Genomic DNA, 25,831 nt, shown 5'->3' on the forward strand with positions numbered 1-25,831 from the left:
CCTCACTTTGCAGTGTGACACACTCAAGGCCACAGATGGCAGAGACAGCCCTTGGATGGAGGTCTTGTCTTTCCTAATCCCCTGAGCAGCCTTCTGACCTCAGGAAGGGCCCCAGAACCCAAATGGGAGTTAGAGGTTTAATGGGAGGGCCAGGAGCCCTTGGCAAGGCTTTTCCTGGCATCTCTTTAGAAGGGAGGGGAATTGTGGCTACAGGGATTCTTCAAGGGACCTTTCTGGATGGAAATATTTCCAAACGGGAGCATTAAGGGAGATTTTACGAGGGGCCCCCAGAAAGGTGCTAACCGTATTTCCTTAGATGTAAAGCCCACTTGGCAAAACCCACTTCCACTTGGCAGTAGAAGGTCAGATTTGATGCCACGGATGACTTAACCCCCACCCCACCCCACTCCCATGGGGGATGTATACCTGTCAGCAGGTGCCCTCGGCAGGGATTAAAACTTCCGCCACTTCCATGAGTCCTAAATCAAGCTGATTCATCCTGGCTCTATTCGAATGCTCAGGGCAGGGAGCCTTATGTAAAACTGTTCTCTCTGGGCTACTGTTCCCTCTGTAGTGGCAAATTCACAGTCATGAGTGCCGGGAGGAAGCCATGATAGGGCAGCATGCAAAACCTCCAGCAGGGCAGGGTGTTTGCTTTGGCTGGCATGGAGCTGGCCTGGCTACTGTTTGCTTGGTGGTGGGATCTGATAAGTGGGCTGAGCACAAGATACTACATAATTGGCCCTGCGGCACCTGCTGTGTGTCTGGACAGGTTAAGCCTCCTGGCCGGTCTGCTCTGACTTGGTGGGAAACGGTCCCAGCATCTCCCTCTCTATGGTTTCCCTAGAGTCTGCACAGTCCAGAATTTTTTTTTCCCCTTTGAGAATAAAAGTTGGATCATAGCACTTCTGTGTGTTTTGATGAATTACTTCTAGGCTTCTCTTTGTTTGGAGAACAATACCCCAGCTGCAGGGTAGAGGGAAGCTGTGGCTCTGCCCTCTAATACATTTTGGCCCTTTCCCCTGAGGACAAAAGGCACAGCAGAGGGAGCAGCTCTTGCTGGCTGTGGCTTTAAAGACAGTGTAGTCTCATAGAGAGAGCAGAACATATGTGCTTCATTAGCTGCACAGCCTTGGGAGGCGTCTTCAATTGCCTCAGTTTCCTCGTTTGTTAGAATAAGGGTCAAGATCTTGCCCCCGTGTGCCACAGGAGTGTGAGTGTATTGAGAGCACAAAATGAAGTAACGTAAATGGAAAACTTTGTCGGTGCCAACTTTGTGTGTGTGTGTGTGTGTGTGTGTGTGTGTTTGCCCAAACATGTGTGCATGAGGGGGCCAAAGTTCAGCCATGGGTATTATTCCTCAGAGGCCATCTATCTATTTTTACATTAATTAATAAATGTAGTGTACGAGCCATGGCTCCGATGTGGAGGTCAGAGAACAACTTTAGGAGTTGGTTCTCTCCTTCCATCACGTGGGTTCTGGAGACTTAACTTAGCAGCAAGATCATTTATCTGGTGAACCATCTCTGAGGTTCCATTTTGTATCCTTGATGGAAAAAACTGGGCACAGTGGCCTGTACTTATAATCTGAGCACTGGGGAGGAAGAGACAGGCAGATCCCTAGGGTTCGATGGCTAGCTAGCATAGACTGCTTGGAGAGTTTCAGGCTGAGAGATCTTGTCTCAAAAACCCATGTGGACAGTGCCTGAAGAATGATGTCCAATGGACTAGAGACACTACACACACACACACACACACACACACACACACAGGGGGAAGAGAGACAGGCAGACAGACATACACACATTCTCTCTCTCTCTCTCCACACACATACATACGTACATACATTCACTCACATACACACAGAGAGAGAATGAGAGAGTCAGACACATACACACATTCTCTCCACACATACACACACATACACACACACATACACACACACACACACCTGTTCTTCTCACCTTTAAAAAAATGGCTAGCCATTTAACTAAGTCTGCTTTCCTTTTTCTAATAAACTAGATATAGGTTAACTATATTCAGGATTTAGAAACCTCGTTCCCTACAATGGTTCTTTTAAAATGTCCTCTTGTTCCACTTAAGCCCTTTGGTGACAGTCTATCCCTCTAGGAATAGATCCAGAACATTATAATGGCTTTATAAGAACATAACACTTGTGAGCCATGTGCTTTAATGCCTATCTATTATTTGACCTCAGCTCTAATGATCTGTCCTAGCTTTCTTTATTTTACCTTTTGTTTTTTATGTGTTATGGGTGTTGTGGGTGTTTTGGTTGCATATACACTGTGTACCACACCCAAGCAGAGCCCACAGAGGCCAGAAGAGGAGCTCGGATCCCTTGGAACTAGAGTTCCAGAGGGTTGTACACTGTTACATTGGAGCTGGGAATTGAACCCAGGTCCTGTAGGAGAATAATCAGGGCTCTAAACCATTGTGTCGTTTCTCCAGCCCCAGTCCTAACCTTTCTTTAAACTTGCCAGGCACATTTCCACCCCAGGACCTTTGCATGAGCTCATTTTATTCTGTCTACAAGTTTCTCCCCATAAATGCTAACTGGGCTGTTCCTGTCAGCTCCACGAAGCTCTTTACTCAGATGTTGGCTTAACAATGAGGCTATGCATCCTACATAAAATAGAAAAATTGCTCCTCCTCTTAACATGTTTTAATTTCTGCCCCAGCACTTACAGTCATGTGTATACTTATTTATTGTTTCCTCCCATAGAATTTGGTTTACATATAGATACATACTTTTATGTATTCTGTACTTTTAATAGATGCAAAAATATTTTGTGCTCATTAATTATAGTTTAAGGCGCTGGGGAAATGGCTCGGTAGTTAAGAGCACTGGCTTCTCTTCAAGAGAACCCAAATTTGATTACCAATACTCACATATGGAAGCTAATAATTATCTTTAACTCCAGTCCGATGGGATTTGACAGCCATGTTCTGACTTGCAAGAACATGAATACCAGAGATATACATGGTACACAGACACACTTACAGGCAAATTATCCACACATGAAAATTAAAAGCTAATGGATACACATATTTTGAATGAGTGGCTTACAGGACTGACCTCTCATAGAAGCAAGCAACTTCCACAGTAAGAGGAGGGCAGCCCCAAGTAGCTTTACTGGAGATTTGTCTTAGATGTTGATTGATCTGACTGATTGATCAAGGTAGGAGTTTTACCTAAAGCTTCTGTATACCTAGGTACAGTCCCCTCATTTATTTAAGACAAGGTCTCAGTATGCACCCCTGGATAACTTGTAGTCCATTTTGTATACTAAGCTGACCTCAAATTCAGAGGGCTCTGCCTCTGCCTCTGCTTCTGTCTCCTGGGATTAAAGGCAGGCCTGAAACTCTTAGCCTAAAAAAACAATATTTTTTTGCATGTTCAAATGTATATCTGGGTTCATGTGAAGTTGACATAAAATGTCTTCCTTCATGGCTTTCCCCTTTGTTTATTGAGGCAAGGTCTCCCACTGAACCTGGAGCTCACCAGTTCAGCTAAACAACATCTAACTAACGCCTCTAGCCCAGAATATCTGGACACCGTGAAAGCTATTTGGTTGTGGTGATTTTCACTATAAGCTTTGACATCCTTGGTTAACTTTGCAACCCAAGGTCACGGCTCCCTGCCTGAAAATTGAACTACAATTCCCAGAGTGCATCGGCAATCTCTCAGAGAATTCTGGGAAGTGTGGCAGATTTCCCCTACCCACCCCGCCGTGAGCCGATTATAATTATTGTCGCATTGTAGCGATTAAATTATATTTCCCAGAGTGCATCTTTAGGAGGATTCTGGGAGGAGTGGCAAAAGCATCAATCCCACTGGGAAGGGAAAAGAGAAACCATTTGAACTTGAACATTTGGAGTTTCCAGGGGTTTGCAGACCATTGGGGCATAGAAGGCACCTCGAAAAGAACTCAGAGTGAGTACAGGAAACGAAACCTGTTCTAAGTGCAACCAGGATGTTGTAAGAAGCCATAATCAAAACTCGCAGACGCTCTCGGTTACAGAGTTTGACAGTTTTAGTTTAAACCTTTCTAATCTCGAGAAACCGGACCACCTCTGAATATTTTCTGAAATGTTTTTGAAGAGCTGTTTAAAAATGGGATTTTCCAGTATCTCACCTTTTCTCTTAAATTTTTTAAGTGGTGGTGGGATCTTTTAGAAATAAACCATAAAGCTTTTCATGTAAGACAGGGCACGGAGACGGTGAAGTCTCTATCACAGCGGCTCATCAGCTTCCAGCGTTCCCAGCCCATCGAAGTCCACAGTGCAGTGTATGGTCCCTGGGCACCTGTGACGAGTCAGGATGAACCCACGGTCACGCTTTATGCCTTATAAGTGAGTCCTCCTAGAAAGATGAACAGAATGAGAAATGTGTGTGTGACTGTCACAGAAGCTGTCACAGAACCACAGAAGTTAGTTCATAAGAATAAGATCCTGCCTTGGCATTTATTAGTTTTGAGTAAAAAAGTTACCTTTCATCTCATCTGTAATTCTTTGTACACACACACACACACACCAGGAGCGTCAAGTGGAGGGATGCTGTTTGACAAATCGCCCAGTCTTCAGGCCATGATAATCCATAGTTGGCTAAAATTAATTTGGTAGCAGATATTGGGCGAGAAACCAGGAAGCCATACAGACACACAAGAGTAGTGAGTAGTTACAGCCCAGTTCCCGGGACCCAATAACCTCTCCAGAAGAATTCCAGTAGCTTAAAAAGAACCTCCTTAGCCGTTAGTCCCAGATACTGTCGATTTTTTTATACACTATAGTATTTAGGTGTGTGTGTGTGTATGCATGTGCTTAAAATTTTAAAGATAGCCTATAATCCCTCCTGCTGAGGCAAAACAGTTGGGTTACAGAGTGAGACCTAGTCTCAAAAATAAATAAATAAATGAAATTTAAAATCAGTATAAAATAAGTAAATTTCAGTCAGGGCTGGGAAGGTGGCTCAACAGGTGAGGTGCTTGCTGACTTTGATTCCCTGGGACACATGTAAAACAGGGTGTCATAGTACACATCTGTAACTGTCAGGAAGCTCACGGGCTAACCAGCCTGGTGTACACAGTGATGAACGCCAGACATATCCTGTCTCAAAATAAGTGGCGGGTGAGGACCAAAACCTGAGGGTGTCCTCTGGCCTGTACACATATCCTGTGGCATGTGTGTGCCTACAGCCCCCCCACACACACACAATCACACACAGATACACACTCACACACAGACACACACTAACACACACAGTCACATGCATATGCATCATACAGTTGCACATGCAGTCACATACTTAGGCACCAAACACACATGTATCACACACACACACACACATACACACACACATACACACACAAATGTAAATGTACAAATGAACAGTTTAATTGCATGTGCCCCCTCTCAACCCTCCTCATCTCTTTCTCCTAAACTAGCCACTGTCTATAGTCTGTGTACTTCTAGTCACTTGAAAAGTATAAACGCCCAACTATGATCCCAGCATTCAAAAGGCAGTAGCAGGAGGATTGGAGTTCAAGGCCAGCTTGAGTAATATGAGACACTCTCAAAACCAAAAAACAAACAAAAACAACCCAACACAAACAAATCCACATAACTCCAGATGAATGAAGTGTTGTACACTTGTAATCTCAGCACTCTAGAGTCAGAGGCAGGAGGATGCCATGGTTCAAGGCTGGCCTAGCCCACCTAAGCAAAGATCCAATCTCAAAATAACAAAACAAAACAAAAATTAATTCATGTACCCTGGAATGTTTACCTGTTCTCTTAATTATAAATGAATTAGGGAATGGTAACCAATCAAATATTACTTGTCTTTCCCACCTGTCCAGATGAATATATAATTGGCAAATAAAGGCAGGCATGGTGCTGGGTATGTGTGTTATCTCAGCACGTAGGGGGCTGATATAGGAGGACCTCCTCTAGTTCGAGGCCAGCCTAGGCTACATTGTGAGTTCGAGGCCAGACTTATCTTAAAAAGCAACAATAGTAACAGTAAATTGATTTTTAAAAAGTATATTTACAGTATGTAGTATATTTTGATATTTGCATATCTTATTAAATAAATCAAGCTAATATTATATCTATCACCTTTCATATTTATAATTGTTCATTTTGGGTAAGTGCATTTAAGATCTCTGAATTTTCAAGTGACTTTCAAGTATATATGGTGACCACAGTGCTACAGATCTGTAGAACTGGCATATCCTGTCCAAGTGAAACTATGTGCCCTTTGGCTAGCATCTCCCCATTGCCTTGAGGGCATTTCTTTTTTAATATTACATTATGAATACTCCTTCCTGCTATTACACAGGTCATTCTAAATTTCGAAGCTATTTATTATTGTGTTTAATCATAATCTGGGGTGGGCTTTGCTGAAGATTAAACCTTGGGCCCCATGCATATTGGGCAAGTAGTCTATGGCTGAGCCACATTCTCAAGCCACATCCCAATCCCCACTCAGCGTTTTTATTATTACTGTGTGTGTGATGCGTGTGCGTGCAGATGCTGGCGTGCATAGCATGCACACGGAGGCCGATGGACAGCTTCGGGGAGTCAGCTCTCTCCTTCCACCATGGGGTCCAGGAACCAAACTCAGGTCATCAGGTTTGCACAGTGAGTGCTTTTAGTGGCTCCCGTTCTCGTAATTTTTAAAAATTTATTTGATGTGTAGCCATTATGTCTATGTACCATGTGTGCCTGACGCCTGCGGAGGCCAGAAGCAGACATCAAATCCTGTGGGACTGGACTTACTGGAGTTGTGAGCTGCCATCTGGGTGCTGGGAACAGAATAGGTCCTTTGGAAGAGCAGCCAGTGCCTTCAAAGGCTGAGTCATCTCCAGCCCCTATAGTTTTTTTTATTAACATTCTTAAATTTATCATCCCCAGGATACATTCTTAGAAGTAGAATTTTTATTGAAAGAAAGTTTAACACATTAATAGTTATTCCTAAATTAACCTTAAAATATTGGAACAATGTACATTTCCGAGTTATATATGAGATAGTAAAGTTGACCTTAAACACATAATATTATTAAGCATTATTACTTAGACACATAATATTATTAAATTTACACCTTTAACACCGTCTCAGAGTGCTTCATAACCCACCATAGCTCATCCTGCCTTCTGTGAACATGATTCATATTGTATATTTTTGTTTGTTAAACGACCTTGTATAACATCAATCCCTAATATTTTGTTTACTCTCATTTGCTAAATATATCTTACCCTTGCCTAGGTCTGAGATTGCAAGCAAAACCATTCAAGGATTAGTCATCAGTGACTCATAATTGTGCAACCAAGAAGCAGGCCTGAACTATAAACGTTTCTCAGTAGGCTCCTGTCAAAGCTTGTGTCCCTTGGCACAGTTAAGAGGTGGGTGGTTGTTTAATTGTACTAATGGCCTAACTTTCTCAGTGGGATTTCTTGACATTTTTACTACTAATATGAAAGTTACCTTGCACAGGGAAGACAACACACACTGATACATACTTTTAAAGGAAACTTTGGGCTGGAGCTGGAGCTCAGTGGTAGAGAACTTGCTTGGGATATGGATGGGTAGCATTCAGATGTGTGAGGCCCTGGGTTCAATCCCTAGGAATGTAAAAACAAAAGAGTCGTATTAAAAACAATTCTGAAAGTGAACTTTTTGAGAGGAAGAATATGCTACAAAAGTAGAAATTAACGTGGATTCCTATGAATCTCCATAGCTGCCTACTGAAATGTTTTCTTTCTTTCTTTCTTTCTTTCTTTCTTTCTTTCTTTCTTTCTTTCTTTCTTTCTTTCTTTCTTTCTTTCTTTCTTTTTTGTTTTTTGTTTTTTGTTTTTGTTTTTTGGATTTGGTTTTTTCGAGACAGGGTATCTCTGTATAGCCCTGGCTGTCCTGGAACTCACTCTGTAGACCAGGCTGGCCTCGAACTCAGAAATCTGCCTGCCTTTGCCTCTCAGAGTGCTGGGATTACAGGCGTGTGCCACCACCGCCCAGCCTGAAATGCTGAAATGTTTTCTTAATGGCTATTATTATTATTATTATCATTATTATTAGTTTTTTTTTTTTTGAGACAGGGTTTCTCTGTGTAGCCCTGGCTATTCTGGAACTTACTCTGTAGACCAGGCTGGCCTCGAATTCAGTATGTGCCACCACTGCCTGGCATTCAAGGAATATTTTGGTCATATCTGTCCGTTGCTGTTGTTACTTTAGGATGTAGGATAAGACCACTACCCGGCTGATGGCCATGATTTTAATTTTTTTTAAATCTACATCAGTCGCTGGGCAGTGGTGGTGCACTCCTTTAATCCCAGCACTTGGGAGGCAGAGGCAGGTGGATTTCTGAGTTCGAGGCCAGCCTGGTCTACAGAATGAGTTCCAGGACAGCCAGGGCTACACAGAGAAACCCTGTCTCGAAAACAAACAAACAAACAAAAAAATCTACATCAGTGGTTCTCAACCTTCCTAATACTGTGACCCTTTAATATATATATAGCTCCTCATGTTGTGATGACCCCAACAATAAAATTATTTCATTGCTGCTTCATAACTGTAATATTGTGTGATGAATCCTAATGTAAATATCGGATATGCAGGATATCTGATATGCGACCTCCAAAGGGGTCTCCACCCACAGATTAAGAACCACAGAGCTAAAGGATTTTTTCCGCATGCTTCATTCTCTAGGAGATGTAGGATTTTTAAATTTCTTTATTACACTTTCAGTTTATTTACTTTGTGTGTATGTGTGCATGCCATGGTCCATTTATGGAAGTCAAAAGGCAGTTTGTGGGAACTGCCACCACGTGGGCCCCGGGAACTAAACTGGGTTGTCAGCCTTGGTGGCGTGGACCTTCCCTGCTGAGCTATCCTATCAGCCTAGAATGCTGTTTTCATGGATGAGAAACTTGGACTCAGAAATCTGAACACATCTCAGAACTGTCACTTATTCTATTAGGATAATGCCATTTGGCCATAACAACCTTCAGTGGTCAGGACAGCGGACGAGGGCTAGAGCCCAGCGGTAGGCTGCATGGCTTGCATCTGCACTCAATCCCCAGAACCAAAGGCAAAATAAATAATAAATAAATATGTTTAGGTTCCTTTCAGTTTTTCAAGACAGCGTTTCTCTCTGTAGCCCTGGCTGTCCCTGCTTCTGCCTCTGGAGTGCTAGGATTAAAGGTGAGTGCCTCTGTCACCACCGCTACCACCATCCAGCTATTTTTAACTTCTTAATATGGGAGCAGCCCTCCCTATGACCCCACTCCCACCCCTACCCAATATGTTCAAGGTTCATCTCTTACGAACAGGCCGATGCAGAAGAGTTTTGGTTGGTGGGAAGCTTTGTGAGTCAGCGGTCCAAGCTACTCCATCTAATGACTCTGCCTTTTCCACTGGAGTCTTCCAGGCAGTGGAGAAGCCATATTCACTGCTAACTGCTTCCTCGTAGAGGAGACACACACCATTTCCACTTATACCATATCGTTAAGACCCAGGCATGGCCCTGCTTAGGAAAGAGGGGAGAGAGAGATGGTTGGCTTTGCACCTGCCTCCCAGCACTTGCCTCACAGCATAAAGGAGGAAACGCACTCTACTTATGTTAATTAGCTGATTCTCTTAACTTACTAGTTATGACCAGAACAGGTCTCAATTTTGTATATTAGAAAATGAGCAGCCGGGCATTGGTGGCGCACGCCTGTAATCCCAGCACTCTGGGAGGCAGAGGCAGGTGGATTTCTGAGTTCGAGGCCAGCCTGGTTTACAGAGTGAGTTCCAGAACAGCCAGGGCTACACAGAGAAACCCTGTCTCCAAAAAACCAAAACCAATAACCAAAAACCAAAAACCAAAAAAAAAAAAAAAGAAAGAAAAAAAGAAAGAAATAGAAAAAGAAAATGAGCACCAGAACTAGGCGTGGTAGCACACACCTCTATCCCAGCACTTGGGAGGCAGAAGCAGGTGGTCTCTGTGAGTTCAAAGTCAGCCTGGTCTACACAGAGAAACCTTGTCACTGGGAATTTGAGATCTGTTTAGTGATAAGATGCATTGAAGGCCAGGAGTGGTTTTGCACATCTAAAATCCCAGCACTCAGGAGGTAGAGGCAGGCAGTTTGAGGCCAGCCAGGGATGCATTATGAGACACTATCTTAAAAAAAAACAAAATCAAAGCCTGAGTCTTATTGTTGTTGCTGTTTTAGTTTGCTTTTTCCTGATATTGCAAAATGATTCTGTCCAGGCTTAAACTATAACTCTCTGGTTGACTTATTACTTTCCAACCAAACAAAAATCCTCCATTTTTCTCTAGGAACCTGATGATGTCTCTGTATTGTGGAACATTTTTCAGGAGGAAATCTTTTGGGTGTTATAGGCTGCTGTCAACCTATGTCACTAAGGCACGGTGAGTTCTGACCAGTCTGATTATTTTTGGCCTATTAAATATTAAAATGTAAACTCTTAAAAACTCCATATTAAGAATTAAATGTATGAGATAAAAAATGTACAAAATAACATCCACTGTAAATTATTTACACTTGAAAGACATTCAGTAGTAAATTAAAAAATATGTAAAATGTTTCATACTCTTGACTATAAGCTCTACTCAAATAAGACATTGTCCTTTTGCCCAAGAGCCGTGATGCACACCTGTGGTCCCAGCATGTAGATGACTGAGGCAGGAGGATCTGGAATACAAGATCATTCTTATCTACACAGAAGATTTGAGGTCATCCCAGGTTATATGAAACACACTCTCTCTCATTCTCAATTGTTGTTATGGTTTTTGCTTTGAGATAGGGTCTAGCTGTATTTTTCATGTGTGTGCACCTATTTATGTCAACCCATGTGAAGAAGGGAGAATGGACATAGCTGTCCATATGCAGATGGAGGCAGCGGTTGACCAGATGTCTTCCTCAATCACTTCTCCGCCTTACTGTTTTCTTTAAGTTTTATGTGCATGGGTATTTGGCCTACATGTGTTTGTGTACTGTGTCTGTGCAGTATCCACAGAAGAAGGAGTTAGATCCTCTGGAACTTACGTAAATGGTTGTGAGCTGTCTCGTAGGTACTGTGAACTGAACCCAGGTCCTCTGGAGGAGCAGCCAGTGCTCTTAACTACAGAACCATTTCTTTAGTCCCCCACTTTAGTTTTTGAGATGGGATCTCTCACTCAACCTAGAGCTCCATGACTGGCCAGCTTTTAAGGGTAATTAGGGCAAAGCAAAGACTGTGCTGCTCCTATCTGCCCTGTGCTGCTCCTATCTGCCCTGTGCTGCTCCTATCTGTCCTGTGCTGCTCCTATCTGCCCTGTGCTGCTCCTATGTGCCTTCGAAGGCAGCAGTGTTCTATCATTTGTATTTGGTAACTTTGGAGTGACAGTTGTTTCTCCTTCAGCATACACTGACTATTGACTCCAGGAGGTGACAGTCACTCCAAATACATTTTAAAATATCACAAGTCCTAAAAGATCAGGTTTCTTTTGTCTCTGTCTCTGAAGAGCTCACCAAGGCTCCTTTTACCAGTGACGAGGTGTTTCCATGTTGTGCCGACTATGCTTGTTGCTTTTACAGATGTTTCCAGATCTTACAGAAAACAGCTGTGAAACGTGCTTCCCACTTCCCGAGTGCTTCCCACTTCCCGAAATATGGCATAAACTTGAGAATCTGTTTTAGGGCTCAGGTTATGTTATTTGATTAATTTATTTATTTTTTGTTCTTCTGTGCTGGGATCAAACCCAGGGCCTTTCATGTGCAAGGCAAGCGCTCTCTGCCACTGAGATACAGCCTTAGTTTGGTTGTAGGGTAGTAACAAGCACCAAAAAAAAGTTAATAAATAAGCCCCCAATATAATGCACATTTAGTCACCAGTGGTTCTTGAGGACTCTGGTTCAATGTGTAAAGCTGGCAAACAGACTCCTGCCACCCTAAATGAAGCTATTAGGGAAGCCTGGAACTCTATTCATTATTATCTCTTTTTGAGAAACCAGTAACTTTTCTTTCTTTCTTCTTCCTCCTCTTCCTTTTCCTCTTCTTCCTTCTTCCTCCTCCTCTCCCTCCTCTTCCTCTTCCTCCTTTCCTCCTCCTCTTCCTCCTCTTCTTCCTCCACCTCCTTGTTTCTGACAGTGTCTCTCTACATAGCCCAATGTCCCAGAACTCACAGAGATCTATTGCCTCTGCCTCCCAAATACTGGGATTAAAAGTATGTGCCACCATGCCCAGCCCAGAAAGTTTTCTTAGTCCACATTTTTATTTTGACCACTGAAAATATTATCATTATGAATTAGATCAGTCAAGAATGGGCTTTCCCAGTGACAGTCACTTAAGAAGCTAAAGAAGGGGCTGGAGAGATGGCTCAGAGGTTAAGAGCACTGACTAGTGGCGCACACTTTTAATCCCAGCACTTGGGAGGCAGAGGTAGGCGGATTTCTGAGTTCGAGGCTAGCCTGGTCTACAGAGTGAGTTCCAGGACAGCCAGGTCTATATAGAGAAACCCTGTCTCAAAAAACAAAAAAACAAAACAGACCACAACAACAACAAAAACAAGAGCACTGACTGCTCTTCCAGAGGTCCTGAGTTCAGTTCCCAGCAACCACGTAGTGGCTCACAACCATCTGCAATGGCATCTGATGCCCTCTTCTGGTGTCTGAAGACAGCTACAGTGTACTCATATACATAAAATAAATAAATAATTCTTTAAAATAACATACTTAAAAAAAAAAGGCGCTAAAGGAGGTCATGTCTGAACGAGGGTGCAGTGATGTCAGATGCACGCCTCACCTTCCCTAGAATGAATGAGAATTGCTAGAAGTGTTTGCAGTCTGCGGCAGTGCAGTCTGCTCCTATCTGTGGCCCCTCTGTGCTGAGATTTTTATCATTGCACTTATCTTCCTTTCAGTCCACTGCCTGCAAATTCCTGCCTCACTGTGTAACACAGCCAAGCTCTTTAAGGTTTAAGGACCAATGTTTATTGCCCTCAAGGCTCAAGTCAATAGATATGTATTGAGCTAAGCCATTCATTACTCTAACTAGCGATGGAAAGCCAAGAATGGCAGACCCTGGGCCGGCACAGGTCACAGTTGGCTTGGGGAGACAGACAATGAACAAATGGTGCAGTGACACACAGAGGGACAGAGGGACAGACGGGACAGCAGGGTGGAGAGCAGAGTGCACCTGCCTATAGCCACCTCAGCTTGGGAGCAAACTGGGATGAAAATAAATGGATGGAGCTTGGCATGATGGCACAGCCCTATAATCACGACTGCACTAGAAGCTGCAACAGGAGGATTATATTCAAGGCCTTGCTGGACTACAGAGTGAGTTCAAGACCAACCAGGGCAACTTAGTGATGAAAGGTGAAGAAGAATTGAGCACTAGCTCAGTGTTAGAGGGCTTGCCTAGCATGCCCGTGTCCCTGGGTCCAGGGCCCAGTTCTGCAATACATAGATACATGCATGCATACATACATTGATACATACATGCATACATACATTGATACATACAGGCATACATACATGATACATGCATGCATAAGTACATATGTACGTACGTACGTACATACATACATAAGCCTGCAGGAGAGTTAAAAATATCCTCAGATGAATGAGAGATAAACAACCAAGTGTGAGTTATTTATGTTTGCTCGTTTATTTAACTTGGGGTCTATCTGGATATGTCAGAGCATGCATGAAGATGCCGGAGGATAACATGAGGGGACTTGTTCCCTCCTCACACTGCATGGGTTCTGGAGACTGAACTCAGGTCCTCAGGCTAGACAACAACCACTTTTTATCTGCTGAGCTATCACACTAGCCTAAGTATGGTCTTTCGATGGCTTATTTCCCAAATACAGATACTTATTTGAACTGAAGGAAGATGATGAGGCCTGCAGGAAGGCCCAGCAGACGGGAATGTTCTACCTCTTTCATGACCTGGATCCTCTGCTCCAGGCATCAGGACACCGATACCTGGTGCCCCGGCTTAGCCGAGCAGGTAAGGTCAAAGTGTACCAGTGGAAGTGTATTGTAACACAGCCACACTCGTGCCTGGACACACTGTGTCCAGCCGCATTTATGCTGCAATAGGAATTGAGTAGTCACAGCAGATTATATTACAAACTCTAAAAGACTTGGTGCCTCTTTTCACAGAAGCTTTACCCAACCTTCCCTTAGGCTAGATGTCTAGCCTCGGGGAACTGCACAGTTATGTAGTTTAAGATTTGCATCCTAACCTGATTCTGCTAAGGTCAAAATTGAATACAAATTAATTTTGAAACCCTTTTCAGTACATGCATCTAGACATGTAAGCCTCTGGATTTGGGGGTTTTATCTTTGAGATTTCGGTGTGACTTGAGAATACTTTAAAGCCTGACTGACGGGCGTGGGGCAAGAATCAGTGGAGAGCACTTGATCAGCACACATGAGGGTCTCGATTGCTTTTCTGTTGTTGTGATAAAACACATGACCAAGGCAACTTACAGAAGCAGTGTATTTGGGCTTACTGTGTCAGAGGGATGGGAGCATCGTGGCAGGGAACACGGCAGCAGGCACACAGGCACGGCACTGCAGCAGCAGCTGAGAAATTACATCTTGAGATCGGGAGGCAGAGAAGACTCTGGAAACAGTGGGCTTTTGAAACCTCAAAGCCCTACTGTACTTCCCATGCAGTAATAATACTTCTTCCAACACGGCCACACCTCCTTCCCAAACAGTCCTACTAACTGGGGACCAATTATCAAACACAGGAGCTTACGAGGGCTATTTTTTTTTTAAGATTTATTTATTTTATTTATATGAGTACATGGTAGCTGTCTTCAGACACACCAGAAGAGGGGATCAGATCCCATTACAGATGGTTGTGAGCCATCATGTGGGTGCTAGGAATTGAACTCAGGACCTCTAGAAGAGCAGTCAGTGCTCTTAACTGCTGAGCCATCTCTCCAGCCCACGAGGACTATTCTTATTCAGACCTACACTACCTCAAGTGTATTCAATCTCAGTAGCAGGGGGGAAAATAGTCTTGCAATCATGGAGTTGAAGGTAAATTTAAAAAAAAATTTTTTTTAAATCTGTGGTATACTAAATATGGTCAGATGTTCATTGTTGTCATTATTCTCTAAATAGTGTAAAACAGTTGGATACATAGTTGCATTGTTGTTTGATACTTTAAGCAACCAAGAACTATTTAAAGCATTGGCAGGTACTGCCTTGTTTCATAGAAGGGATTTGAGAACAGGCAGTTTTCGGTATGTGAGCGGTACTCTGTAACTGACCCCAGCAGATGCTGAGGGAGTGACCACATGTTCTAAGCAGAAGTCCTTCCTGCAGGTCTCACATGGTGATGCGACTAAGATCCAAGTTTCACCTTTTCTCTCCCTCTCCTTCCTTGTTGTTTAGAGTTGGAAGGGCTGCTGGGTAAGTTTGGACAGGATTCACAAAAAATTGAAGATTCGGTGCTGATTGGATGCTCCAACCAGCAGGAAGCATGGTTTGCTTTGGATCTAGGTCTGAAGAGTGCCTCCTCGGTCCGCGGTATGTGCACCTTTCTGATAGGTATTCCCCTGCTGTTGATAATGTGCTTGGATGTGTAACATTTTCCTTGAGATGATATTACCGTACCTGGCAGAAAATCCAGGGCATCATAATAACTTCTTCCCAAGCGGTGGGGACACACTTGCTTATTCTTCCCCATACATTTATATACTTTATATTGTAACTATTTGATAAATATTTTAAAATCCATGTCTTCAAGACTGAGTATGGCAGTATGTAATCCCAGTACTTGGAAGAGGCTGAGGCCAAATAATTTTGAATTCTAGGCCAGTTTAGCCTACATAGTGAGTCCCCAACTCAAAAAAAAAAAAAAAAAAAAAAAAGCAAAACAACACCCCTCCCCAAACAACAAAAAACTCAAACCAACAACAACAACAAAAACAGAGCAAAAGCTTAACAGGGTAGTACATTCCTGCACTTCTGGAGCTTGAAAAGTCAAACAGAGCCGGGCGGTGGTGGCGCATGCCTGTAATCCCAGCACTTGGAAGGAAGAGGCAGGTGGATTTCTGAGTTCGAGGCCAGCCTGGTCTTCAGAGTGAGTCCAGGACAGCCAGGGCTACACAGAGAAACCCTGTCTCAGGGGAAAAAAAAAACAAACAAAAACAAACAAACAAAAAAAAAACCAAAAACAAACAAACAAACGAAAAGTCAAACAGGAAAATCAGAAGTTCAAGATCACCCTCAGCCACACAGAGCGTTAAGCCAGGCCGGCTACTCAACACTCTATCTCAAAAACAAGCAAAATCCTGGTATCATTTTTTTTTCCATAAAAACACATTACCACGAAGGGGCTCTGCGTCCTCAGCCCTGACTACAGTCGGTGACCCCTGCCTGGCTCATGGGTCCTGCCATGCGTGCCTTCTCTCTTCAGTGTCTGGGGTGAAGTGTGGCGGTGGATCAATAGGACCGCCACACACACACCACACCACACCCCTGCCCCCATTTTATCTTTCCCAGGGACAGGCATTGCTGCTCCAGCAGCTTGACTGCGGTAAAGAGGATCTGGAGAATTCTGTGCCACACCGTTTCCCAAGTTGACCCGAGAGTCACCCAGTCCTTGTTTAAAGTGTTTTTACTCTTCCAACATTCAGGTGTGGGGACCCAGAGCATTTATCCCATGTAACACACATCCTTGTGCATTCTCTCTCTGTCCCCCACACAAACTCCCCTCATCTCCCCCTAGGTAGAAATTTGGGAGCCTTTGTAATTTCCCGAGTCCTAGATGAGTCTCGCGGGCAAGTTCGGGGAGCAGCGCTCTGACGGATGGACTGCACAGAGGCGAGGCTGGTCGTCGCTTTAATTACATTCTCTTTTCTAATTTTTTAGCCTCCCTGCCGAGAGCTGAAATGGAGGCCGAGCTCGGAGGTTCTTTCGTCAAGCTGAGGCAGGCTGTTTTCCAGCTGAACTCGGCGGACTCCTCCTTGCTGTTCACGGTAGTTGCGGCTCCTCAGTTCTGTGGGAAGTAGAATAACGCTGTGTGCGCGGGCAAGGGCGCGTGTGCATGCGGTCTTGGGCTGACGCGGTGTCTCCTTTCACTGTGCCTTGCTCTGCTTTCGGTGCAGCTGCTGTTACGTTTTACGTTGCTTTAATAACTTGATCTCACAGCTTTAGATTTCAATTGTTCTTTTATTTTTATTGTTGACTTTTAAATTATTTTCTGAAACAGGGTTTTATCTACCTCAGACTGGTCTGGAACTGACCTTGTAGTTTAAGATGACCTTGAACTTGTGATCCTTCCACCTCTGCTTCTAAATTAGCAGGATTATAAGAATGCACTCCCGCTAGGGAGTGGTGGTACATGCCTTTAATCCCAGCACCTGGGAGGCAGAAGGAGGTGGATTTCTGAGTTCGAGGCCAGCCTGGTCTACAGAGTGAGTTCCAGGACAGCCAGGGCTACACAGAGAAACCTTGTTTTGAAAAAAACTAAAAAAAAAAAAAAAAAAAAAGAATGCACCACATGCCTGGTTGCTGGAGTGCTAAGGTTGAACTCAGAGTCGCCTATATGTCAGACACATTCATTTCTTTTTCTATGTTGGTGATAACACACACGTACAAAAGCAACTCAAGAAAGGTTTTACTATAGCTCACACTTCAAGTATGTCCTCCATCTTGGTGGGGAAGTCATGGCTGTGTGAGGTCAGAGGTCACGTAATATCCACGGTCAGGAGTCAGAGGGTGATAATCAGCTTGGCTTCTCCTTTTTATTCCGTGCAGGACCCCAGCCCATGAAAATGGTCTCAGACACAATTAGAGTGGGTCCTCTCAGCTCAGTTAAACTAATCTAGAGCACCTTTCCCAGAGAGGCTCAAGGATTTGTTTCCATGGAGATTCTAAATCCTACCAAGTTAACCAGACTTCTCATCATACCAGGCTTTAATGTTTTGTTTTCATTTTAACGGCAGGTCTGCAGCTTGTGGTCTAGCTGAGGGTAGCCTTGAGCCCCCACTGCCCCAGTGCTGGGGTAACAGGCATCTGCGCCCAGGTACCACCACTCCTGGATGCTGTGGTGTTTGGTTGCCTGCTCGAAATTAAACCAAAACCCCTAAGACTTTTTTTACTTGAAAAAGGAAGAACCACAGTTGAGTTGGGGAAAGGCTCAGTGAATGAAAGCACGCAGCACAAAGCGGACTGGAGTTCCATCCTGGGACCCACATAAAGCCAGAAGCTGTGCTGTGCCTCAGGAATCCCAGGAGTCCCATGGCAAGGTCTGAGGCAGCGGCAGGGAATGGCTGAAAGGTCGGGGTCACTAACATGGGACACACTGCACAGCAAAGTCACCGAGACCGTCATCAAGGTGGAAGGCAGGAACTGGTTCCCACAGTTATCCTCTGACCTACACACACACACACACACACACACACACAATTTTTTTCTAAAAAAAAATCATAACTTCATTAAGGAATAAATATAAAAGAAATGCTTGACTATAATGGAAATTGAAATGTTTCCTTTTTAAGTTGGATCATGTTTCATGGGTGTGTATTATGCTACTGTATATTCTCTTTTATATTATATTTATATTTTTGTCTGTATATATATTGTATATATTTATGTGTATATTTGTTGTATATTATATTTTAAATAATTCATTCTGCATCTCAAAATACCCTTTAGGCTAGGATTATAGCTCAGTAGATTACTTCCTACTATATGTGAAGATGTAGATTCCTGGCAAAAAATTTTAAAAAATTAAATAAAGTCATAAGATATGCTTTCTTTTAGATTTTTGATGCTAGGAAAATATATTTAGATCATTTCCTTATTTTATAGTTTAAAGCCACTTGAAGTAGGTGAGCTAGGACCAGTGAGATGGCCCAGCAGGTAAAGGGGCTTGCCACACAAGCCTGGTGACCTGGGATGGTGGCTGTAAAGGCAGAAGGGAAACCAACTCCGCAAACACACTTCCCTTCCGATCCAAGCATGCACCTCGGCACATGTACCCCCACCCCAACCCCATTAAAAACACAATTGAATAACTTTTTTTTTTTTAAGTAAGTGAGCCAGGAAAAGATTCCCCCACGAATTGTCTAGGTCCCTTAGTCTAAAGCCAGCCCCACCTTTGTGTCTGCAGGCTCAGCCCCCCCTTTGTGTCTGCAGGCTCAGCCCCGCCTTTGTGTCTGCAGGCTCAGCCCCGCCTTTGTGTCTGCAGGCTCAGGCCCCGCCTTTGTGTCTGCAGGCTCAGGCCCCGCCTTTGTGTCTGCAGGCTCAGGCTCTTCTACGCTGGCATGACGGCCATCAGTTCTGCAGCAGAAGTGGGCAGCCCACCCAGAAGAACATGGCGGGCAGCAAGCGCCTGTGTCCCGCCAATAAAATCATCTACTATCCACAGGTGGGACCGATGGGGGTGGAACATACCCGCAATCCCAGTACTTGGGAGGTGAAGGCTGCCTGGGCTACATGAAAAACTCATAGAAAACCAAATCAAGGGGCTGGAGAGCCGGCTTGGCAGTTAAGAGCACTGGCCACTCGCTCGTCTGGGGATTTGATTCCTAGCAACCACATGGCAACTCTCAGTCCTCTGTAACTCCAGTTCCAGGGGATCCAATGCCCTCTTCTGGCCCCCTCGGGTACCAGGCACACACACATACACACATGCAAGGAAAGCATTCATACATGTAAAGAAAAAATAAACAGCCAGGCACTGTGATCCACACCACACCTGGGAGGCAGAAGCAGGTGGGTCTCCATGAGTTCAAGGCCACCCTGGTCTCTATAGTGGGTTCCAGGTCAACCAGGGCTATGTAGAGAAGAAACCTTGTCTATAAATAAATAAATAAATAAATAAATAAATAAATAAAATCTCAATTTTTTTTTCTCTCTTCACTTTTTGAGAGTGTCTCTATGTCACCCTGTCTCTCCTAGGAGATGTAAAACAAAAAGAGAAGAGACAGAAAATTGGGGACAATAGTCCGAGAAGGCTGTTGCTACTCTGTCCTGGGGAAGGAAGCCTGTGCGCTCCAATGGCTCCCACTATTGTCCATCCCAGTTGCCCTCTAGGCCCCAAAGTGCCAGCATGTCAACTTCCCCTCTTCTGTCCTAGATGGCGCCCGTAGTGATCACACTGGTGTCCGATGGGGCCCGCTGCCTACTTGCCCGCCAGAGCGCCTTTCCCAAGGGGCTGTACTCTGCCCTGGCAGGTTTCTGTGACATAGGTAAGGAGATTAGGGGGGGAGCTGCTGGTGACACTGGAAGATAAAACACGTCCCTCCTCCTGGCCATCATGCTTAGAGTCACAAACACCCATACCTCTCATGTACCAGAAGAGTGTCCTGGAGCTGTCTCTAGTTTCCTGCATAACAGGAGGCACAATTCCACACACACAGCATAGCTGGAAGAATTACGCAGTGAGTGCTTCTACACCCACCGCCTCAGCTCTGTAATCTTTAATACTTTCTCGTATCTGCATCTATCTCTCTGCCCTGTCTCTGCTCACCTTATTTTTCTGATGAACAAATTGCAGACATTAGTGTACGTCTCCCTGAGTCTCTCAGTACGTACAGTGTAACTCCATGGTTACATTTTCCTTCACACCGTTTTCTCCGGTAGTTTTCAGGGGAAAATCTACAGATGGTGAAAAGCAGCACAGTCACACACACAGCCGAGGGCAGTAGTGACCTCTCTCACTGCTACACTCCCCAGCATCATAACTAACCCGCCAGGCTTGAGTACTAGCTGTACTCAGGGTCTGATTCTTAGAGCTGGGAACGGAGACTTGGGATGCTCCCAGGAGCGTGAGCTGTCAGGATGCAGATGGATAACGTGTGATTTTCCTGCTCCAGGACTGTCTGGAATTAATCTGAGCGTTTGCAGGTGAAAGTGTGGAAGACGCTGTCCAACGAGAAGTTGCGGAAGAGGTGGGCCTGGAAGTGGAAGACATTCAGTACTCTGCGTCCCAGCACTGGCCCTTTCCCAATAGCTCACTCATGATCGCTTGTCATGCAACCGTGAAGCCAGGGCACACAGAGGTAAAGTCCTAACTTTCCTTTGTACTGCTCCATGTCCCCTTGGTCAAGCAGCATGCACTTTCTGAGCATCTGTCTTGAGGAGTAATGTCTGGGTTATGTGGTGATATAGAAGATAACCACCGTCCTGAAGGAATTTGCATTTGAGAATGGAAACAGATAATCGTCATTATGTATCCGTTATGAAATGACTTCCCTTTGAGCTGCTTTGTTGAAGTTTAATGAACATAGAGTCTGTCGATGGAGTGGGGGGGGGGGTACAGCTAGATTGGTAGAGTGCTAGCATAACAAAGCCAGGGGTTCAGTCTTCAGCACCATATAAACCCAACCTGGCAGTACCCACGTATAGCCCCAACACTTGGGAGGTGGCGGCAGGAGGATCAGAAGTTTGGGACCAGCCTAGACTACATGAGACTGTTTTATTGTTTTTTAAAGACATGTCTACAGATGTCTGTAGATATCTAATGCATCTAACCCGCTGGGTTTGGAGATAAGCATGTATCAGAAATCATTGATAAGTCATTACTAGCTGGAACCTTCAGTCAGTCATTACTGTCAATATCGAAAGCTTACTTTCTGTGTCCACTCCCCCCACCCTGCCCCCACCCCTTATTACCTCAAGTGCTAAGAGCATTTAACAAAAGCAGAGTTTACACATTTTCTGCCCCCCCCTTACTCTGTGCTAAGAGAATTTAACATAAGCAGTAGCTTAATGTACTTGATACAATGTTGCTAACTTGTACACACCTCCAGAACTTACTATGTAGAGTGAAACTTTGTATCCTTTATTCGATACTTCCCCATTCCCCTCTTCCCAGGCCTTGGGAACAGACACTCCACCTTTCACTTCTTCGTGTTTGACTATTTTAGAGTCCCCCTGCCGCAGATACTGTGCACAATTTGCATCTGACTTATTCTACTTAGCATGTCTTCCAGGCCTGTCACCTTATAAATGTACAATTCCCCTTCTTTTAAAAAATGTAGTAATGCCATCCAGAGTAACAAATACCCATTACCTTGGTACTTGGGAAGCAGAGGAAGGAAAATGCAGGAGTTCCAGGCCAGCTTTAATTGATGTAGCAAGTTGGAGGTAACCTAGAACTACATTAGAACCTCCCAACAACAACACCCTCAGTACTAATTCATGATTATGTATCTGTCACACTTTCTTCATTAACAGACATTTAGACTGTTTTTATAGCATGGGTGTTGTGAATCGTGGTGTCACAGTGACATTAGGAATAGAGAAGTACCCGCGAGTCCCAGATTATAGTGCACTTGGATATAGGGGAAGTAGGATCGCTAGATCAAATGACAGTTCTAGGTTTTATTTTGAGAGAGGATTTCACCGTGTATCCCTGGTGGGCTTGGAATTCACTATGTAGACCAGGCTGACCTCAAACTTCCAGACATCCTCTTGCCTTTGCCTCCCCAATGCTAGGATTAAAAGTGTGTGCCATCTTATTTATTTATTATGACTCTATGTGGCTGCACCAATTACATTTCAGCAAATAATGTGTTATAGTCCCCTATTTTCAGATCCTTGCCAACATTTGTTGTCCATTTGTTCATTTTTGAGCCAGGGTCTTACTATATGTAGCTCAGACTAGCCTTCAATTTACTGTGTCACTCTGGCTTGCCTCAAACTTAGGCTCCTCCTGCTTCGAATTCCCAAGTACTGCGATTACAGGTGTGTGCCATCATGCCAGGCTTCTTTATGTTTTTTTGTTTTTTTGTTTTTGTTGTTTTTTGTTTTTTTGAAACAGGATTTCTCTGTGTAGCCCTGGCTGTCTTGGAGCTTGCCCTGCAGAACAGGCTGGCCTCGAACTCAGAGATCCATGTGCCTCTGCTTCCCAAGTGCTGGGATTAAAAGCATGTGCCACCATGCCCAGCCTTGTTTTTTGATGGTAGCCATCTGATTTAGTTACTTTTCCTTTGTTGTGAAGAGATACCAAAACAACGTATAAAAGAAAGCATTTAATCGGGGGCTTACTTAACAGTGTGAGAGGGTGCGTCCATCACTTTCATCAGAGGAAGCGGCAGACAGGCGTGGTGCTGGAGAAGGAGCTGAGGGATTGCATCTGATTCTTTAAGGAGAGAGGGGGAGGGGAGAGGAGGGGGAAGGGAGAGGGAAAGAGAGAGAGAACCTTAATTGGGAATGGCCTAGACTTTGAAACCTCAAGACCCACCTCCAGTGACACGCCTTCTAATCATTTCCAAACAGTCCACCAGCTGAGAACCAAACATTGAAACATATTAGCCTGTGGAGGCCACTCTCTTTCACACTGCCACATCATCTTAGGAGGTACGCAGGCAGGGGCTCTCACTGTTGCTCTGAATTTTCCTGATTACGGACACTTGGTACTTTGTCACACATTCATTGGCTATGTATTTCTCCTCCTCCTCCTCTCCCTCCTCCTCCTCTTCTTCTTCCCTTTCCTCTTCCTCCCCCTCCTTCCCCCCTCTCTTTTTCTCTCCTTTCTTTTTTTGAGATAGGATTTCTGTGTGGTTTGCACCTTGACTCTAAGCACTGAAGCAGGTGAATCTCTGAGTTCAAGGCCAGTCTGGTCTACAAAGGGAGTTCCAGGACAGGCAGGGCTACACTGAGCAACCCTCTCTCAGAAACAAAACAAAAAGCTATTAAACTATTTCTTCTTTTAAGAGCCATCTGTTAGGGTGGTTTTGTCTTTTCCCAGCGCTGGGTACTGGAAGCAGAACCTCCAGGTGCATGGTCCCACTGAGCTCCAACGTGTTCTGTCCGGCTATGCTGTGGAGCCGCGAGGGATCCTACGTGTTTTGTACACTAATTCTTTATATTTGTTCTACAAACCTTCTCTCACCTTATAGATTCTTTTGTGTTTTGTGCTCGCTTTGATGTCTAGCTTTTTATTCTGACCCCACCCTGTCTACTTCAGCTTTTCCTGCCTTTGCTTTTAAAGCCACATCTAAAAAAAAAAAAAAGGCAGTGCCCAGTCCAGTGTCACAAAGCTTCGCAGTAGTTTCTTCTAAGAGGTTTATTATGTCAGCTCCTACATGTGCATTTAATTTTTAATCCATTTTGCATTGGATTTTGGTACAAAGGGTTGTTTCACTCTTTTGCGTGTGTATCCATGTGCCAACTCCATGTATGCCTTGATGTGGTTTTCACTGTCAGTTTTAAGCAGTTCCCTACATAGAGATAGAACACACATACATACCTCACTTAACAGTTTGGGGACTGGTGTTCCTGCCCAAGGAACTGTGGATGTCGGGCACTAGTGATATAAAACTATAGGAAGCTGGTTGACTGGGACTTTGATGCCTTACCTAGACTCACCTTGCTTGTTTGTGGCATGCCTGACAGACGGAAGTCACTGAAGGCCCTGCCTAGGTTTCCTGTTCTGTCCTCTGATTTTTATGGGCTCTCTAATCTGCTCCCACTTCCTGGGACGACAGTCTGTGTTTACTTCTTGCTCTCAGTTATCATTAACCTTTATCCTTTAAAGAGAATAGCATTTGTATAAATGTTGATTCTTAAAAAACAATTCCCGTGTTTGTGTGTGGGCATATATGGACATCCGAGACACGCTGCGGGAGTCTGTTCTCTCCGTTGGTCGTGTGTGTCCTGGGGGCGAGGCTCAGGTGGCAGCAAGTGCCTTTACCCACTGAGCCACGCCGCTGACCCTGCAGCTCCTTTTTTAATTGAAAGGGTTATATACTTGATGCAGACACACTTACTCATGACTTGCCCCTCGATATTTTAGTATCTGAGCTTTTAGGATTTTATGTGTATGTGCACTGGAGACTGAAATTGGGGTTAACAAATGTTATCAGCCTTGTACAAATAGGATTTTTTTTTAAAAAAATTATCTTTTTTAGAACTATTTCAAAATACATTTAATTCTCTGTTGTTTATGAAATTATCTAGATCTGAATTTAGCCTAGCCATCTAAGACTGCATAGTTCTCTGTGACTTTTCTCACTTTGGCCTTGGTATTTTTACATTTTAGAGTTCCTGACTTTACCCCCACCCTACACCCCTTCCTTGTCTTTCAGATCCAGGTGAACTTGAAGGAACTAGAGGCAGCCGCCTGGTTCGGTCTTGATGAGGTGACCGCAGCCCTTAGGAGAAAGGGCTCCTTTGCTCAGCAGCAGGGCGAGGCTTCCCCACTGTTGCTGCCTCCCAAGTTAGCTATTGCCCACCACATGATTAAGAAGTGGGTGGAGAAGCAGAGCGGTTCCCCCCTGACTGCTTAGCCCTGAGCCGTCTGGATCCCTCCTGGGCGCTGCCGCAGGGCGCTCTGGAGCCGAACCTAGGAAGGGAGGAAAGCAAAGCCGACTCCAGGACAGGCTCCCAGGGGCGAGGCTCTCTGAGAGGCCAACAGAGGTGCCTTCTAACTGCACCAAAACCTCTGGAGTAAGCTGGGTAGAGCACCTTGTACCTGTGCTTGTCCCGGCTGCTATGGAGGCGGAGGCGGAGGCGAAGGCGAGAGCATCGCTTTTGCCCAAGACAACCAGGGCAGTACATTAGACAACAGCGCTTAAAAACAAGAACTGAAGGGAAACTGAAACTGATGAGACGCTAACTGTGAAAAGCCGGGGGAAGGGTGCTGAGCCGTTTGGGCGTGGCCCATTTTTTCCAAGACTATAGGTACAAACATCCTCTGGCCTGGGCTGGTCAATGTTGCCTTTATGGGAACCATCAAATGTGCCCAGGGTGATTTATCTTACTGCCAAAATATTAACAATTCTCAACTCACATTTGATTTGCTTCTGTCCTCAGAGAAAAATAGCATTTTATATGCTTTCAAA

The 25,831-nt window shown here is 44.4% G+C and overlaps 1 protein-coding gene across 5 annotated transcripts; it reads left to right on the forward strand.

Moving 5' to 3' along the window:
• Positions 1 to 3,759: 3,759 nt before the first annotated feature.
• Nudt13 (nudix hydrolase 13) lies at positions 3,760 to 25,831 on the forward strand. 5 transcript variants are annotated; one of them, XM_052189794.1, is made up of 10 exons: positions 3,761 to 3,955; positions 7,289 to 7,425; positions 10,341 to 10,433; positions 13,880 to 14,019; positions 15,423 to 15,557; positions 16,905 to 17,011; positions 19,255 to 19,407; positions 20,119 to 20,230; positions 20,889 to 21,043; positions 25,076 to 25,831. In XM_052189794.1, exons 3-10 carry the CDS (start codon positions 10,348 to 10,350, stop codon positions 25,274 to 25,276), a joined length of 1,089 nt encoding a protein of 362 aa, XP_052045754.1. In that variant the 5' UTR covers positions 3,761 to 3,955; positions 7,289 to 7,425; positions 10,341 to 10,347; the 3' UTR covers positions 25,277 to 25,831. The 5 variants fall into 5 exon arrangements, with proteins under 5 accessions (XP_052045756.1, XP_052045754.1, XP_052045758.1 ...); XM_052189798.1 differs by having other exon boundaries at positions 3,763 to 3,955; positions 19,282 to 19,407; XM_052189795.1 differs by lacking the exon at positions 3,761 to 3,955 and adding an exon at positions 4,172 to 4,374.

This window comes from Apodemus sylvaticus, chromosome 8 (genome assembly GCF_947179515.1).
Source record: "Apodemus sylvaticus chromosome 8, mApoSyl1.1, whole genome shotgun sequence".
NCBI classification, from domain to species: Eukaryota; Metazoa; Chordata; class Mammalia; order Rodentia; family Muridae; genus Apodemus; species Apodemus sylvaticus.

Bases quoted from the DNA above. Each gene is read 5' to 3' on its own strand.
- Nudt13 (XM_052189796.1), top strand. From the start codon at position 10,348: ATGATGTCTCTGTATTGTGGAACATTTTTCAGGAGGAAATCTTTTGGG. The intron at 10,434-13,879 runs GTGAGTTCTGAC...TCCCAAATACAG, and splicing joins ACCTATGTCACTAAGGCACG to ATACTTATTTGAACTGAAGG. The intron at 19,408-20,118 runs GTGGGACCGATG...CTTCTGTCCTAG, and splicing joins AAATCATCTACTATCCACAG to ATGGCGCCCGTAGTGATCAC.